The 19,028-nt window shown below is 38.3% G+C and overlaps 1 protein-coding gene across 7 annotated transcripts in view; it reads right to left on the bottom strand.

Moving 5' to 3' along the window:
- The window catches only part of LOC116938640 (acid-sensing ion channel 1-like), a 276,037-nt gene that overhangs the window by 23,351 nt on the left and 233,658 nt on the right, over positions 1-19,028 (bottom strand). The window contains exon 1 of one of the 7 annotated variants that reach the window (XM_032946041.2): positions 8,257-13,003. The exons of 5 other annotated variants lie outside the window; for them this stretch is intronic. In XM_032946041.2, coding sequence (XP_032801932.1) covers positions 8,257-8,862 — 606 coding nt within the window. In that variant the 5' untranslated portion in view covers positions 8,863-13,003. Of the gene's footprint in view, positions 1-8,256; positions 13,004-19,028 lie in introns of those variants that run through there. One more of the 7 variants, XM_032946039.2, reaches the window with a different exon arrangement.

Consider the following 19,028-nt stretch of genomic DNA (forward strand, 5'->3'; position numbering starts at 1 on the left):
ATAAACAAAAAGTTCAGTATTGCTACTGAACAGGGGGAAACAATGGCGTTTGGCAGATTGATGGACCTTCAAAATGGAGGGCCTCCCTTTGAACAGTCGTCGACTACATTATTTATATAATTAGCAGTGAGACACGACTCACATTTGGGGCCTTCTTCATATTTCACGACCGAATTCAATAGTGCAAATGCTGTAATTAAATCAAGCTATGAAACGTGTGTTTACTCACAATGTATCAAAATGATTCACCCACCATTTTTTTATGCGAATGGCAATGCACCGACTCTCAATAAATTATCTTGGAACCCACGAGGACTTGCTCTTAAAAGTAAAACGAGTGGATAATGGAGACATTTAAAACATGTTTAATTAGGTGTAAGTGCACTTCAACTCAAAACCACAATGACTAAAAAAAACACTTTATTTTCTACTAACATTCAATTTTTTTAACTTCACAATTTAAAACTTTAAAACTGTTCCACCTTTAGTGAATGTGCAAAAATTGCAAAAGCGGGTGGATTTTTTTTTCTCACAACTTAACAGATATTCAGTGCTGAAAATGAATGATCCCGTTAAACACTCGGACTGCTACTCTTAGTGATAAATATTCCTGTCTGCAATTATATTTATAATGTAGGAAAATTCTGAAACGATTTTTTTTGGATCATGCGAAATTTCGCTTATAGAGTAGGCCTAGTTTTCACAATATTATATATGAATAAAAAAACCAAGAACACATCCCTACAGGGTATGAACAGCAATGTACATATTATACAAAAGCAGAGCAGTGGTGCAGTGCGTTATGAGGCTAATTTCGATTCACAGCACATATAACATTAGTGATAAGTGATATCTTGAACTGTTCCTGAACCACTCCTTACAAAAACCTTCACTGACTAGCATAGTGAAGTATGATATGGAAAACAAACCAATCCCCATTATTGACATATCATGGAGATGTCCGCATAGAGCAGAGTATTAACAAAATGGCTGTAAATTATTAGAACTGTAATATGCACAACACAAGTGTAATACTACTTACATTTGTATTACTTGTATTGCTTGTTTGATACAACACAGATAAGCAAAGACAATTTAGAAGACGTTACAAAAAATACTTTCGTGCGAAATATGCAATAACATATAATAAAGGAATAATAATTAATAGTAATGGAGCGATACTTATCTGAGGCAAATCAATTAAAGATTTGAATAAATTATATATAGTAGGTACGGTATATGGTAGGGCATTAAAATGTGGAAGAAAGCCATGAGAAAGACAGCCATATTTGGTGTTTATTGAAGTGATTAAATAAAGGACTTGCTTGTGTGTATGTGCATGCATCAGTGGTGGTGAAATGATTGGAGCATTGCCCCACTCACTGCCAATGTCAGTGGCGAATGATATATGAATCATGCCTGGGCATGATTCAATGAGGAGCGGTGTGTGAACATCACAGCACTTGGGAGACAAAGGTGGCTAGGCATGGTGCTGGCCACATCACCCCATTGTGTGCTTTTCCTGCCAATAGGTGCTCACAAAGAACACTTCCTTCTTCAACAGTCTCTATGACTATAAGGGAATCGCTGTTGTGTGCACGTATGAAGAATGGCAGTGATTCTTACAAACAGCACTTGCCCGAAGAGTCCAGGTGAAAAGGTATTCCGTTTTTCTGGATGTATTGCTGTAGGGGACATATGTATACTCTGCAGACATGATTTACAATACCTCCATAACACCCTGCCACAGACAAAGCACTCTGCTCTTTATTTCAGACCTCTAGAGAGCAATTATAGTGAATATTGCAAGTCTGCTTGCTGGCACTTACTAGTGCCAAATCAAGTGCAATAGTAGGCACCCACAATTGGCACACCCACTAGTGAATGCACCTATGAAGGAAGCAAGCTGCTTATTATGTTGTGTTATGTTTTGTATTATTATGGAAACTATTTTTATATATATAAAAAAGACATTTTGTTCCACACAGGGCCAAAGGCCCAGCATATGAATGGCCAGCAACACCGATTAGCACGTTTGGCTACGTACGTAAGAAGTTCAACAAACATGCAAAATAAGTTGTATTATATAAGAGTTAACTCCCTTCTGGAATTGTACAATATTATAAAGCTTTGGAAAAAGAGACTATGGGAGGGAATTCTAAAGTGGAGCAGTGCAAGGGAAGAAACAGAGAGACAAGTATTGTAACCTGCTGTGTGTTGGTTGAACACTGTGGATGAGATAAAAGGATCAGTCTGGGCAGAGGAATCAATGAGTGCAGTTCATGAAAACATTAACTATGGTTGATAAAAGAGAAATAAGGTTGGCAATTGACTGCCAGTGAGCGATTGACTGGAGGGAATTGGTGAGTGTTGGATCATCAATCACCCTGACTGCTTCCCATCGGCAACTATCAATTGTACTGATGTAAGAACTGAGTGCTCCACCCTAGATATGACAACAAGATTTCAAATTGGGCCAAATTTGTGCTTGTATAGTAGTTGTTCGGAGTGAAAGAATGTTTGATACAAAAAATAAAAACAAGCTTCTTCGATGCCTCTTTCGCCAGATTAGTAAGATAGCCATTCCATGGCAAGCCAGATCAGATTGTTGTGTCAATCAGATTAATAGTTTGCTATGGATAAGAATATTATTGTTTATTATGGGAGAAACTATGGGATTGCCAGCCTTACTTGATTTTATCATTGACTGAGTATTTATTAGTTGCACGTTACCAGGTTTTTGCCACCCCACTCAAGAGTTGTATTCCAGTCAGTTAGTAACTGACAGTGAATTATCTGCACATCGGGCAGCTAAATGTCTCATACTTTTAGTTTGTGATTTAAATTAGTACAATGAATAACGTCTACTGTCATTTCACCAATGACAGGCTTGAGCCCGAAATATGAATTACATAAGTTAACAGGTTACCTGTAGATACATCTTAACAGAACCAATAAATGGTTATGACGATTACAATTTATGGAGCTGATAGTCTATGATAGATTCCATCTCTTTGGATGTTAATGAAGTTAAGGTGAGAGGACAATAATTACACATGAGACGAATCACCATTTTTCTTTTCCATTTGCAAAAAGGCTGGCAAAATCCTGCCCTCTAATGACGTTTCCATCATTGTTTGGCCGATTCGATTGCACACGGAAATGTGCCCATATAGACACGCTAACCAACGTACAAATGTTAGACGCCTGCACTTACACCTTTGTACACATTCTAATGCACATATATATAAAATACGTATTAAAAAATATTATCACTGTGTGGTTTCATTGATTTAGTGTTCTTGCATGGACAGACTGGCAGACGGGCTTAATATATAATGAGCATAGAAAAATTGGCCTATTGGCTGTCTTACAAAAACCACTTACATGTGCCCATTTGAGCAACAGACCCCTCAGCATGCATTAATCATATTGTACTGAAATATCCAGATATTTATATTCTATGGTTCTTTCGGTGAAGTCATATCACGACATTTCAATCGCAACACAAGCCGTCGACATCAGGAACAGGTATATTTCACAAGAGTTCTGAAATGTCAATCATTGAATAATTAAATTTCATTGAATATTGTTGCACATTTTTTGCACATTACTTAAAATATTGCTGCACATTGCATCCTTGTAGCTGAAAATCTGATTGTTGTAAGTACATGGTCACAATTGTCACTCTAACTTGCAACAGTATTGCTCAGGGGAATGTATGAGCAATATTAGCATATAACCATGCGTTTTTCTGGATTTTGTTGTTGTTATTCAGTCTCTCACTGTTCAAATAAACATACCATTAAAATTATAGGCTGATCATTTCTTCGTCAGTAGGCAAACGTACAAAATCAGCAGGGGATCAAATACTTTTTTCCCTCACGTAGATCATCAACAGCGTATTACAATCATAATAGATTTGAGCCATAAAATAAAGCATATATTTAGCAATATACTTTTTTCACAATTAAACAATTATCCATGATGGAAAATGTTAAATAATTATAACACAAAACAGAATACTTTAAAGTACACGCCATTATAAATCGCATAATTTACCTCATGTGTAACTCGTGTTAATTTCTGTAGCTATAAATGTCGAGAACTCTATTAATTTATAATCCAAACTGGGCACTCGCACATTTAAATTCTATCCACAATTGCATTCAATGTGGACCATATCATTCCATGAAGGTAACGTGTTTAGTGAACACCACCCTCAATCAAAATTCCACGATCGTATTTTTTATTTCATAAAGTAGTCTTTCTTTTTCATCTATCTGGGTAGCAATTGAAATGCGATATCTTCCCTTACCTTGTTCGAGTACAGACTCAAAATTATTCTCATATCCTCTGCCTATTACGGACTGCCGCTTCACTTTGAATTGATTTCAACAGCACCTTACCACACTATAATCTCCGTCTGCCCTATTTGAATAGCATGTCTTCAGATACAACCACATTAATATCCTCGCTAAGTCCAAATTGTATTCTGTGTGTGGCTACAACCTTGCTCATCGGTGTGTCATTGTCAATTGTGTCCGGACAAAAATGTTATCCAGAATCCCCTTTATTTAGATCACGTAAAACATAGTGACTTTCATAATTTATGTAAAATTATAATAGTTTTATTAATAGCTTTTAACGCACAGTAGAGCCTCTCTAAGCCAAAGAGTGATGTGGGTGACCAATGTGGCAGATCCTATGATGTCTGGCAGTTATCCACAGATTTGCTTCAATTATCTGCAGGGGGAAACATTGCGGATAATCACGGATAATATGATCATTCACTGTGCTGTGGGGGACTCCTATCCATGAAAATAAAATCGGATAATAGGAAGACATTCTACAAAGCAATAAGGGAAAATGCAGATAATAGAAATAAAAAAAGTATTAGGCCGCAGATAATATAAATTTCACGTGCATCCCGCAAGAGTGGCTACTAATAGGATAGTGTTTAATAGGAATGATTATACATACCTAAAATGAATAAAAAAAATAATATTAGGCCGCAAATAATATCAATTTCACGTGCATCCCGCAAGAGTGGCTACTAATAGGATAGTGTTTAATAGGAATGATTATACATACCTAAAATGAGTAAAAACTTAAAATAAGTGTTTTAATATGAATACTATTAATATTTGATTAACAATTTCATATGAAAGGTTTTGTGTAGCATAAACAAATGATGGTACACAGCAGTTACATTTTAAGCTTTTAACATTAAATTCAAGCTAACTCTTCTAAATAATGATGGTTAAATTTCGATTTAAAGCTTTCGTGACTGCAAGGATTCATCTTCTTTGGTTCTTTCGGTAAAGTTGTGGCCGAAACGTCGTGAGAATATCGTGTTATTTTATTTTATCAATTTATTATTTTATTCTCATTCTACGTGACTTTACCGAAAGAACCAAAGAAATTGATGGTTAGATTATGTATCATAACAAGCAACTTCTTCCCCCACCCCCCAATAAACGTCTGGTTATGATTCGAAACAAGCCACTCAACATGATACAAATGAGGTCTGCATGAGCTAGGTGATGTGGTTGCTATGCACAATGTACACTGCATGCATTCTAACACATTGGCCTTTGCCGAAGCATCGTATGGATCCCGCTCCTGAGTGTCCGATGTTGACAGCATATAAAGCAAAATGCGCATGTTTTATGATTGCAGTGTAACACTTTTTTTTAATTCCATGATTACATTATTTAAATACACGTGTACCTGCTTACATCGTGGCATGTGATATATCGTGACATATAGTGATTTGAACTGGCAGTGATATTAACTTCATGTTGCACTACGATTATTCTCATCATTGAATCTTTTTTTTATATTCGTGATATCACTTTTTAAATCGGCAAACTTGTTTTAATCATATTCGCATATTCTAAATTCTGTTACGAATTCGTTAATGGAAAATACAGCTCGTAATTATAATACAACACGTGCATTTACATTTATATAGGTAAGATAAACCCACATTGTATTATTGACTCACCCACGTACAAACTGGCCCGATTTCTGTTTGAGACCTTGCTTCCATTCACTGGCAAGGCCACCTCAGCTTACTTAATTCAGCTCATTTGGTTTCTCTAATTAAAGACATCTCACTATCTCCAGGTAATTTGCTTGTTTCGATGTGGTCTCTCTTTTCACCAAAGTTCATGTGCCTGACACCATTGCAATCATTGAAGATTTGGTCCAACAAGTACTGAATGCTGATGTACCAACCCTGGTGAGACACTGTCTTACCAACACTTACTTCACCTGGAATGGTACATTCTACAAACAAGATGAAGGTACCCCAATGGGTTCTCCCTTATCGCCAGTGGTAGCCAATGTTTTCATGCAAAAAATTGAGACGATGCCATCCAGGCATCCACCCTACGTCCTTGTGGAAGAGATATATATGATACGTTCGTCATCTGGTCACATGGCCTGCTAACACTGAACCAATTCTTCAACCACATAAATTCCATACACCCAGCCATTAAATTCACCATGGAAGTGGTAAAGGATTTCAAGTTACCATTCTTGGATGTTTAATCGAAAAGAGACCAGATGGCTCATTGGGACACTCTGTCTACAGGAAAGCCACCCACAAGGATGCCTATCTAAAACCTCACTCCCACCACCATCCAGCCAAGAAGAATTCCCTCATCAAAACCCTACACCATAGGGCCCGTTGCATCTCCGACCAGCACCACCTAGCCAATGAACTGGAGCACGTACACCAAGCCCTCAGGATGAATGGATATTTGGACGGTACAATCCGCAAAGCTGTCACCCCAACCGTGGGGAAAAAAAACATCTGAGGACCCAATCAAAACCATCACCTTGCCATACATAGCAGGGGTCACCAAAAATATTTCAAAAATCATGAACAAACACAAGATCCAGGTTCGATTCAACGCAGTACATACAATTCATGATCTGATCCCATCTGTGAAGGATGTGATCCCTGACATGCAATACCCCGGTTTCTACAAACTAAGTTGTGTCTGTGGCAGTAGTTACATTGGGGAAACTAAACGACATGTCTCGGACCGTGTTCGTGAACACAAGGTGGATCTGAAATACGGCAGGACCAATACCTCGGCCGTGGCTGATCATTGTTTTAACGCTGTAGACTCACACGATATTGATTTTTTCCAAGACGAAGGTACTCTGCAAACCCACTGGCTATCATCAAATATTTGTTCATGAAGCCATCCAGATATATAAACAGATACAACTTAAACCGATAAGATGGGTACGAATTGAGCAATCATTGGAAGAATGTGATTAACCAGGTAAAGTCTTAACTTGCTATGATGTTTCCATCCTTTCTACCGATGTTAACTGACTCTGTGAGTTTCATTACTAGGTTGGATGTCTTTGTATTGACAGGCTGGGTGTCCACTGCCTCAGCCTCTGTGGTTGGACCATCTCTAGCTCCACCCTCCTACCTTGATGCACCCTTCTCAGGACAGGCTAATCTCTCACAATACAGAGGCCGCTGCCCCAGCCTCCGTTGGTTGGACCATCTCTAGCTACACCCACCTACCTGGATGCATCCATCTCAGGCCTATATAAGACCTTGTCTCAGCAGCTTTCTCTCTTTCTCACCTGAAGACGATTGCTTGTGTTGCGATCGAAATGTCGTGATCTATTATTTTTTATTTACGTGACTTGACTGAAAGCCAAAGAGTATGAATTCCTGCAGTCACGAAAGCTTTAAGTCAAGATCCACATTGTATTGTTTTATTAAGAAACAAACTATGTAAGGAAGAAAATGCTTGAATAATTAAGAAAATATATTGGCATCAGTATCCATACATATGAAGTACACAATATACATAATATAAAATAAATTCCATGTATCGCTAATGATTAAGCATCTGTAATCTTTTATTAAAACTAGATCATGACTACATGCCAAAATTAATATTTTACACGAATATAAATACCAATCAGCATTACAGTGTTATAAAGTACTGTATTTTCACCAGAACAAAGACCAACGATGGCACAAAAACAAAACTGTCACGTTTCATCCCATGAGAAGCATCTCCTACAATTATTATGATTTCCCTTAAAATTTCCTCAGCTTTAACGAGGGACATCTAACAGAGGTTTAATATCCGTGTTGCTAAAACTGTACGTTTCATAACTTATTGGTGAATTTTTAATGGCTCATTTATACAGATTTATAGCAAAAACAAAACATGGCACAGTGGTCATGGAAATGAAATGTCAACTCACTGTGGAGAAGTTGTTCAGGGTACAATGTCTCCCACGGAACTTGCAGTCTAGGAGCATTTCATCCAGTTGGTGGCCTGACCGGTTAATCAAATGGAGCATTTCCCAATTGGAGACGGGTGCCGGCAGGAACATGGAAAAGTTTGCAAACTTCTTGAACCAGGTTTTTCTACCAGTGTCCTCCAGAAAATCCAGCACCTCCGGCCTGGCTGTGCCATTATCGGTCAACAGACCCAGCCAGTTGCCTGCCAAGTGCAGGTCCTGCCGTGTCATCTTGTAGAAACGTAGCAAGTTATTGTTGCAGAAGGTAACGGTCGGAAAGGTGAGGTTGTGAACAAAGATCATTTGCATATTAGTGTGTACTGGATGGGACAATAGGTAGTGCACTCGGTTATTGGACCAAGTGAGTAGGAGGCTCACTGATGTCAAGACAGCCAGGAGCCACAAAAACCAATGACGGCTAAGGAAGATGTACTTCACACCGTGTAACTTGGTGTTGTAGGCAAAGTGATGATGGGTTTGCAACCTCGGTCGGCAGGGTAATGCATTCTGTTCCCTCGTAATAGTTTCTGGCTCTTGGTCACGCTCTGTTTCTTCCAGTTCAATCATGGCAAGGTTGGCCGAACATTAAAATAGAATACCAGCAAAAATAACTCTCAAGATGTTACAAAACAATACAACTCTCCAAGAATGTATGAAAGCAAGCTGGCTGTTTTAACAATGCGGATTTAGTTTCTGGATGTGCACATACTATTATTATTATTTGCCCTAAGTGTATTGATTATAAGCAAGGATGGTTGAATATTTAACATTCAATAAATGTGTTTTATATACATTATTAAAGTAAAAGTATATGAAAATGTAATATTTATCCTATTATAAACACGTATTAAATTAGAATGCTTTCGTTTATATATTCAAGACAAGCATAATGCAATAACAAATGTGAAAAAATACTGTACTTCCCATCGGCAGAATCATGAACTCACTGACGGGAACTTGATCTTCAATTCATTCAGCTCTTACATTGAGTATTCCATTTCGCTAACACAGCAGTTTCCACGTTTTTTCCGATTTCCTTTCAAATTCCAAACACAGCAGCACTCTTGACCACCGTGTTACCGGCAAAATACGCTCCAATGACCTTTTCCACAGGCGCGAATGATATTCCTTGTCAGATTTCACGCCAGCGCATATCCAGAGATGTGACGTGTCAGCTGATGAACCACCCAGTGAGCAGACAGCCTCCAACACAGAAGCTCACCGAGTCGATGTTCTGATAACGGTGACTTCACGCTGCGAGTGTTTTTTTTTATACAAGCAACAACAGAGCCTGGAATTGTATTGCTATCGACAGTGGGATGCACACTGCCCTCACAAGGTTTAACTGATGTTTTACAGCACACCAAATGTCAGAGAGACACACCCCGCCTTACAACCACACTGAACTCTTTTGGAAATTATCCAAATACTAAAGGGATACCACACAACGGGTTTTTTTTGTAACGCACGTCTAACAGCATTGTCAAATTGTCTACATTCTAGGTTTTCTTTAGTTTACCAAGATGACGATCCCAATTATGAACATATGCATCACGAAACAGTGTATGTACGTATATAACAATGTATAAATGTATGCCATAGATGCATTTACAAGTAGTCAAGTTAAGGAAATTTATAATACAAAAATTGCAACAAATTTGGCCATTGCAAACATCAATAGATCTAAAAGGTGCCTTTAGGCATGTCCATGCAATCTACTTAGTTCTGGGCTATATGAATAGACTATAAACATAAACCTTCGCTGGAGTATGCAAACACGAATGCATTTTGGAGAAAATACATAAATAAAAGCGCATGACAGACGAGTCACTATTTGGTTAATTATTTATGTTGCAAGCAGTCCCATCAGTGAATGCTGCCCTCTTCCGTCTCTTCACAGATTCTCAGGATACACTTATCACTCCACAGATGATGTGCATATACCGTAGCACAAAACTGCGGAGAATTACACAATTATTACCCACCTGCCCTGAAACAAATTCCAGTAACTGTCCTTGATAAATTTGAAACTCATAGTTAAAACGTAATTAATTGTGACCCAAAAGGTGATTAGTGTTCAACTTATTTCACAGACGAATGATCAATAGGCATCACCTGATGATGGATGTTCTATTACATTTGCAGCAGTCACAGTCAATGCCTTTTTATTGTTTTTTGTTTTACATTCCATAAATTTAGTGTCCATTAATGTTTATAGGATAGACCCGGCAAGGTCTCGATGAAATGTGGATTTGAACACGTAATCATTGGTCAACTTAAACAATTGCAGATGCAATGATACAATAAAACATCCGCATTAACAAAGACTGTTGAAATTTAACATATATATGTATAACTTTCACAAATTTCACACATCAAATTACCTAGTAGACAATTTGGCTTGGGCAGAATATGTCTCTGGAAGGGATGAAGACTGATGGTTGAGATTGATAGAATGGAGCGACAAGGCAGGTCACGTGCAGGAGTAGATGGATCATTTCATCATGAGACCATGAGGAATAGCGACCACTTTGGAAAGCCTTTATCCAGCAGTGGATAGATTATGGGTGATTATTAGGGAATAACTGAGTGACTGGCTGATGGAAAGTCTGAAGATGTCCTAGAAGACATGAAGAGCTGTAATTTTGGTAAAAATAGAGTTGAGTCTATGGTTTTAACTAGAAAAATATTCTATCCCACATTTTTTATTTTGAGCCCCAGAAAATTGGGAGGTAGCAACTGAAAACTATCGTTAAAATTTCAACTATGGCAAAATAAAACAACTTGGTTACATGAACTCAGACTTATCACAAACTGCTTGACACAGTCACACATGAGACAGCACATTTACGAAAGGGAATTCCCCATCCGCACAAACATTTCGAGTGTATATATTTTTTAAGAATTAAGATTGATCTCCATATACACTCTACATAATAGCCACAAATATGCTGTATGTAAAAATATAGCTGAAGAACCTAAATAATATGCTGACACAGCCCAGCAATTCATGACAAATACTTTAAGCATAGTCAATCGGAACATACAACCGTGTTCAAAAAATTGTAACGGCACTGCAGCAGGCGTCCGCTTAACACTTAGCTTTACGATGAGTCATTAGAAGATGTGATAGCATTTGTCCAAGCAGTCGACATCTATTATGAAGCCTTCACTCCGTACAACTGATTGAAAAAGATCAACATCTTTACTGATTGGAATTGATCTCGGCAATGAGAATTGGTCACAAGGTTTCCAGGTCAGTAACAATTCCAGCTCTGGTAATGTGTGGCTGGAGAAGCTTCACATTTTAATCCTAAAGCTGGGGGGATGAGGATTTGACGTTCCATTTGTTTGGCAACACTGGACGACCAATGACACTCATTGGAAAAGCAAGGCATTGCACGTAAGGTTTCAAAACCAATGTAAACATTTAAGCAAAGAGGAATTTGTTCCACGGCCGTCCTGACTGCAAGAACAATGCGTCATATACGGTATTTGCTAATTTATGGGTAAAAATATATTGCGGGTGGATAGATGTAATGAGCATTGCATAAATTAATGTAAAGTGCTTTGTCAAATTAAAGTGGTTAATCCAAACACTCTTAACCAGTGAATGTATGTATAAGGAGCGCTTTTTTGCCGCTCATCACACAAGCTCTTTTCCCCTAATTTTAACACAGCTATTGAACAAAAAGCCGCCTTGTTTTATTTGGCTCTTACTTTCCCAATTGAGAACCGGTTTCTAAAAAAAAAATGCACTTTCATTTGCATTCGGATACGGCAGATACAACGTATTTTGAAAATTGGTCAGATAGAAAATATAAAAGACCTGCCAAATAAGATTGCTTAAAATGATGTTTTTTTAATGTGTATGAAAATATGCTCTCACCATGCACATTTGCCACAGATTTTCTTGTATACAGCATAATACACTATCAGGTCTTCCCAAAGAGTGTGCTATAGTCTGTAGATTGCGATTGTTGTGCATGCTTTTCAGCATATGTAAGCATGCAGGCCATGTATTCTATATAACAGAGCCTGGGTTGGAAACATCCAAGATGAACTATACATGCCAGAAACGCATGCCCTATCGTCCCATTTCAAACAAATACTAACGGGCCAGTAAATATGCCAGCCGTGAGCTTTCTCACGAACGTGGTGGCTGGACAATCCGCGAGCACCCCAGCTTTCAATGAAGCTGGTCTTGTGGAACAAAGCTCTAATGAAGCTCCCTGGTATTTCAATAAACTACTCAATCAGTTCATTTATTGATTTCAAGTAACCATAACCTTGAAATGGAATAGAAGGGACTGAATGTGGTGCCTTCTCCAGTTGGAGTAATGCATTGCTTCTGGAAAAAAATCTGGAAGCAACGAGAGTAGTTGTTAGGTTGTGAAATTTACACTGCTGTAAATATTTAATGTTCGCAATTACATTTGTAAAATCTAGAAATATAAAGGACATTTAATGTAGGGTAATGAATGTTTCTTGAAGAACAGCATTGGCTTCGTGAAATACCGTACAGTATTACATCTGGCTATCCACCTGAACATTTTAGGAAAGTTCTAAGGTTATTATTATAAGGATATTATTGTCGACTATTACATACAATACACCACTGCTTTCACACAAAAGGCAATTTCCATTCATGTCATAAACTCTTAATTATCCATGCCATATTAATGGTACCACCTAGTGGACATGTTGCGTCATTATATAAGACTGAACGGTGGTGACCATGAATCATTATTCTAAAAAAGGAAAAAATGGTTTATATGTAAAAAAAAGTATTGAGACGTTTTGATTTAAAGCTTTCGTGACTGCAGGGATTCACATTCTTGGTTCTTTCGGTAAAGTCACGTAGAAGGGAAACAATAAAATTATCAAAATATAAAACAATAAAATCATCACAACGTTTCGACTGCAACACAAGCAATCATCATCAGGTGTGAAAACCAAAGCAAGAACATTTGAAAAAGTGGCGTTTTTTTTCTTGCTTTGGTTTTCACACCTGATGATGATTGCTTGTGTTGCAGTCGAAACGTTGTGATAATATTGTTTTATATTTTTATTAATTTATTGTTTCCCTTCTACGTGACTTTACCGAAAGAACAAGAATATGAATCCCTGCAGTCACGAAAGCTTTAAATTAAAACGTCTCAATACTTTTTTTTTACATATAAACCATTTTTTCTTTTTTAGAATAATGATTCATGGTCACCACCGTTCAGTGCTATATAATGACACAACATGTCCACTAGGTGGTACCATTAATATGGCTGAATCAAAGCCACGTCTGATACAGGCTATGCATGACATCTGTGGGATAATAGGAATTCTACTTTTGAAATAAGGCTTAGTATACACCGCATACAGAACTGTGTACAGGATACCACCATTCTCTAGATACAGTGTAAATTGTAAATGAATGAAATATTAAAGTTACCACACAATGTATAGATTAACTGATTAAAATAAAATATGATGCTTATGAAACATTCATACTCATGCGTGAGAATAGATCAGTTATAAATGCATGTAGTGAACAAACCTGTACAAATATTTCTTCCCCGACCCACCCTTAGGACCTCTGATGAGATGATTTTGTTTGGCTACAGTGAGGGAAAAAAGTATTTGATCCCCTGCTGATTTTGTACGTTTGCCCACTGACAAAGAAATGCTTAGTCTATAATTTTAATGGTAGGTTTATTTGAACAGTGAGAAACAGAATAACAACAACAAAATCCAGAAAAAAGCATGTCAAAAATGTTATGAATTGATTTGCATTTTAATTAAGGAAATAAGTATTTTACCCCACTGCAAAACATGCCTTAGTACGTGGTGGCAAAACCCTTGTTGGCAATCACAGAGGTCAGACGTTTCTTGTAGTTGGCCACCAGGTTTGCACACATCTCAGGAGGGATTTTGTCCCACTCCACTTTGCAGATCTTCTCCAGGTCATTAAGGTCTCAAGGCTGACGTTTGGCAACTCGAACCTTCAGCTCCCTCCACAGATTTTCTATGGGATTAAGGTCTGGAGACTTGCTAGGCCACTCCAGGACCTTAATGTGCTTCTTCTTGAGCCACTCCTTTGTTGCCTTGGGCGTGTATTTTGGGTCATTGTCATGCTGGAATACCCATCCACGACCCATTTTCAATGCCCTGGCTGAGGGAAGGAGGTTCTCACCCAAGATTTGACGGTACATGGCCCCGTCCATCGTCCCTTCGATGCGGTGAAGTTGTCCTGTCCCCTTAGCAGAAAAGCACCCCCAAAGCATCATGTTTCCACCTCCATGTTTGACGGTGGGGATGGTGTTCTTGGGGTCATAGGTAGCATTCCTCCTTCTCCAAACACGGCGAGTTGAGTTGATGCCAAAGAGCTCCATTTTGGTCTCATCTGACCACAACATTTTCACCCAGTTGTTCTCTGAATCATTCAGATGTTCATTGGCAAACTTCAGACGGGCATGTATATGTGCTTTCTTGAGCAGGGGGACCTTGCGGGCGCTGCAGGATTTCAGTCCTTCACGGCGGAGTGTGTTGCCAATTGTTTTCTTGGTGACTATGGGCTCAGCTGCCTTGAGATCATTGACAAGATCCTCCCGTGTAGTTCTGGGCTGATTCCTCACCGTTCTCATGATCATTGCAACTCCACGAGGTGAGATCTTGCATGGAGCCCCAGGCCGAGGGAGATTGACAGTTCTTTTGTGTTTCTTCCATTTGCGAATAATCGCACCAACTGTTGTCACCTTCTCACCAAGCTGCTTGGCAATGGTCTTGTTGTAGCCTATTCTAGCCTTGTGTAGGTCTACAATCTTGTCCCTGACATCCTTGGAGAGCTCTTCGGTCTTGGCCATGGTGGAGAGTTTGGAATCTGATTGATTGATTGCTTCTGTGGACAGGTGTCTTTTATACAGGTAACAAGCTGAGATTAGGAGCACTCCATTTAAGAGTGTGCTCCTAATCTCAGCTCGTTACATGTATAAAAGACACCTGGGAGCTACAAATCTTTCTGATTGAGAGGGGGTCAAATACTTATTTCCCTCATTAAAATGCAAATAAAATTATAACATTTATGACATGCGTTTTTCTGGATTTTGTTGTTGTTATTCTGTCTCTCACTGTTCAAATAAACCTACCATTAAAATTATAGACTGATCATTTCTTTGAGCAGTGGGCAAACGTACAAAATCAGCACGGGATCAAATACTTTTTTCCCTCACTGTACATCTTAAGAATTGTAAACATGGTCAATTTGGGGCGACCAACCTAAATTTGATTTCCCTCCGGGATGTGATATCTGAATCAGTCATTACCCCCTCCCATTACCCCCCCCCCCCCCCCAGTAACCCCCCCGCCCTCACCCTTTCTTGCAGGTCTCAGTTCGAGGGGGGTACAGGACAGGAGGGCCTAACAATTGTTCCGGGAAAGCTACAATGATTGACAATTTTAACAAATGTGCAGTTGATAAGGTCAGTCTTGCCTTTAACTTCACAGCCACACATCGTGGGTGGTGTCGAGCCTGTAGGTTGCAGAGAAATGGATACAGATAAAATATATATCCACGGGCTCAAAATGAGTAATTTCCCACTCCAGTAATGTATAAGAGAAACTGGTGAACAGAAAGAACGAAATGCATTAAAATCGTCGTGACCCGTTCGTGCACATGTGTGGCGCTTATTAAACGTGTCGCTTCAAAATCGTATTGCATTTATCCTGGTGATTCACCGTAGAAAAATCGGTTCCAATTACAGTCGTTGAGCACAGGTCCACGTGACCAAAACGTCAAAAGGCCAGTAACGAACAGCACCATAAAAAATTATTGGTTCTTTCGGTAAAGTCACGTAGAAGAAAGAACCAAGAATATGAATCCCTGCAGTCACGAAAGCTTTAAATCAGCACCGTAAAAGTTATAATAGATAAGAGTTAACATGTTTCTTGAATAAAGCAAGGTTATAAGAGCTTTAACATATCGGATTTCGCGACCAATATTACCCATAAGAGTTTTTGTTTGGGGGGTTAGATCGTGTAAATATAAATGTGTGGTTAAACGCGGCACCACCCGACACGGTTAACTGGTAAGGTTTGTCACGTAAACAAAACCCACAACATTTACAATTCGAGTACGACGTTTCGCCAGGAATTACAACGAGCCTCATCAGGCGGCAGCCAAAGGTGGCTGTCGAATTGTAAATGTTGTGTGTTTACGCTCCGTGTGCTGAACTGGTAACGAATTGGCATGTTTTGTTTATGTCAAAAAACTTATTGATTGGCTGTGCTGGGTGGCGGCGGGTTTAACGACTCATTAATATTTACGCGATCTAGCCGTGACAAAACATCATTGATTATTAGAGCTTTGTTGGAAAATAGACAATGTGAAGGGAATTCCCAAGCCGTTTGAGGCAAGAAACAGGAAGAGAAATGGAAATATAAATTTGCAATTAAATGAGATTACTTAAAATAATTATAAGGCACTAGACAGAGACAGAGTAACATATACAGGGCAATACATCTTATAAAGGTTTATATATATAAAAAAAGTTATATCACCACCAATCAGGTTCATGTTCACAATTATTCATGTTATTAGATACAGTGCTGGAGTTCGAAATAGATCTGATATCGTACTGTTAAATTAAAATAGATCTGATATCGTACTGTTAAATTGTGTTTTTGCGTTACGGTAACCAAATTAAAAAGGGTTAAAACGGTAATTGGTTTTCTGCACATCCAGAAATGTCGAGTAACAATTAACTTTTTTAGCTGTTTAACTGAGAAAAGTGTGGCTGGTACGTTCACGTTTGAAACTCGGTTGTATTCTTTACTAAAAAAAAATGTCACTGGAAACGGTTACTTTGACAACCAATACTCCATTCGGAAAAGTCACCGGTTTAGTGGCTGTCGTTTAACGAGCATGTTAGAATGACTACCTTTTAAAAATGTCAGGTTTGCCAGTATTGGCCCGAGTGCTATGCCCTGGTGCGATACATATTGGACAGCAGGTGGCAATATACATCAGCTATTTAATAGAAAAATAAATTACATTCCAAGATCAGTACCTCGCTGACATTGCCCACGGCATTTTACGTACGCCATGGAAGTCCCCTGCATTTATGCATTCAGCGCTTGACCACAGTGTAATTAAGCTTATCAAACTAAAATAAATTCCATTTTCAATTTTCTCAGGCGTCTGTAAATCATGATGGACTACTGCAATTATAATTTCAGTTACATATCTTTAAGTTTGGTAATTACATGAACAATACATCACCCGAACCATTTATAGTCGTATAGATTGCTAACAACTTCACTTCTTTGTAATATTGTATACTCCCTAAGAGGATACTCATAAACTAACCGATGTTATTAAATATTAGTAAGACAAAATTATGAAAAATGTGTAGGTCATTGCCGTGATAATAATCTCTATCAGCATTCAGGAGACTGTAAGCCTCTGGGGTAAGGTATTATGTGCTCATGAATATTTTAGTGTATTGAAATCTACCCTCGTCTTGGTTTTCAGTTAACAATATGGCATGCACCAATACCTCTTAGATTTTATTTTGAGGAGTCTGTTCTTGCTATTTAAGAGTCGTAATTGTGTAAGGTGCTAGTCTAGAGTTGTTGATCAATGGAGCGTTCTACTGCGTCGCTATTAAATGACTCAAGTGGAAATGCTTCTTGTGTTTACTATTAATATTCAGCGACATATTCTTACTTATGTTTCAACAAAATCTCAGCTTAAAATCATTTTGCAGTTGATAAAATAAATGTAACTCTTTAAAATATGGGTTCTGTCGAGATAAAATCAGTAAAAACAGACGTAAATATTTAAAATATAATCATACAACTGCCGCACTTTGCTGTGTCACAGTCTTGGTCTCGATGGCCTGGTTGAACTCAAACAATGTTTTAAAAAAAGTGGAAAACAGACCATAAGAGATGACGACTTGTGTGAAGCCTTAATCTAGCAGTGGATTAGCCATATCTGCTGTTTATGATGAGTCATTGTTATTAATTAGCATTACAAGTTTTTGTCAATCAGTGAATGAACGAACAGACTAATTGAGAAAGTGCTAAACATTTTCAATCATTAAAATGTATGTAATGTTGAACATTCGCCACAATACATAGCCAACCATGCTAATCGGAGGTGTGGGGGAGAAGAATAACAAACTTACTAGATTAGTACGTGGACACATTTTCAAATCAAATCACAAAGGTAATTCCACTGTGTAGGTATTTGCAGTTCAGCTTATAATTTTCAGATCTGTATTCTGGTTCTAGCATGTGTTGTTCGGCATGTCTAATTCAGTTCCTAAAGAAGCTTCCAGCACATGGAGCAAAACGTCACACATCATTCTGAACAGCACGCGGCACAACCCGAAAAAAACGTCGGAGAGCAACTAAAGTTAAAAACTAAAAAAGCAAATACCGTGCAGTAATATCGTTAAATGTTGTTATCAACAACAAATACCTTCACAGTCATATGGTATAATGTAAAATGCCGATGATCACTCAGTAAAACCTTCCTATGTGAAGGTACAGCAATACATTCCTCAACAGACGACAATGAAAGGACACTGTTGTTTTGTTCTTTCCATACATCTACTTTTCAAAGTGCCCTGCCATGTAAACCACAGGGCATTTCATTGGCTCAGTGTCACATATGAATCACTCTGAAAAGCTCCCCGCTGAAGACATTGCATTAGCAGCTAAGCTGCTATAAATTG

Source organism: Petromyzon marinus, chromosome 4 (assembly GCF_048934315.1).
Source record: "Petromyzon marinus isolate PM22_M1 ecotype Great Lakes invasive population chromosome 4, UKy_Petmar_22M1.pri1.0, whole genome shotgun sequence".
NCBI classification, from domain to species: Eukaryota; Metazoa; Chordata; class Hyperoartia; order Petromyzontiformes; family Petromyzontidae; genus Petromyzon; species Petromyzon marinus.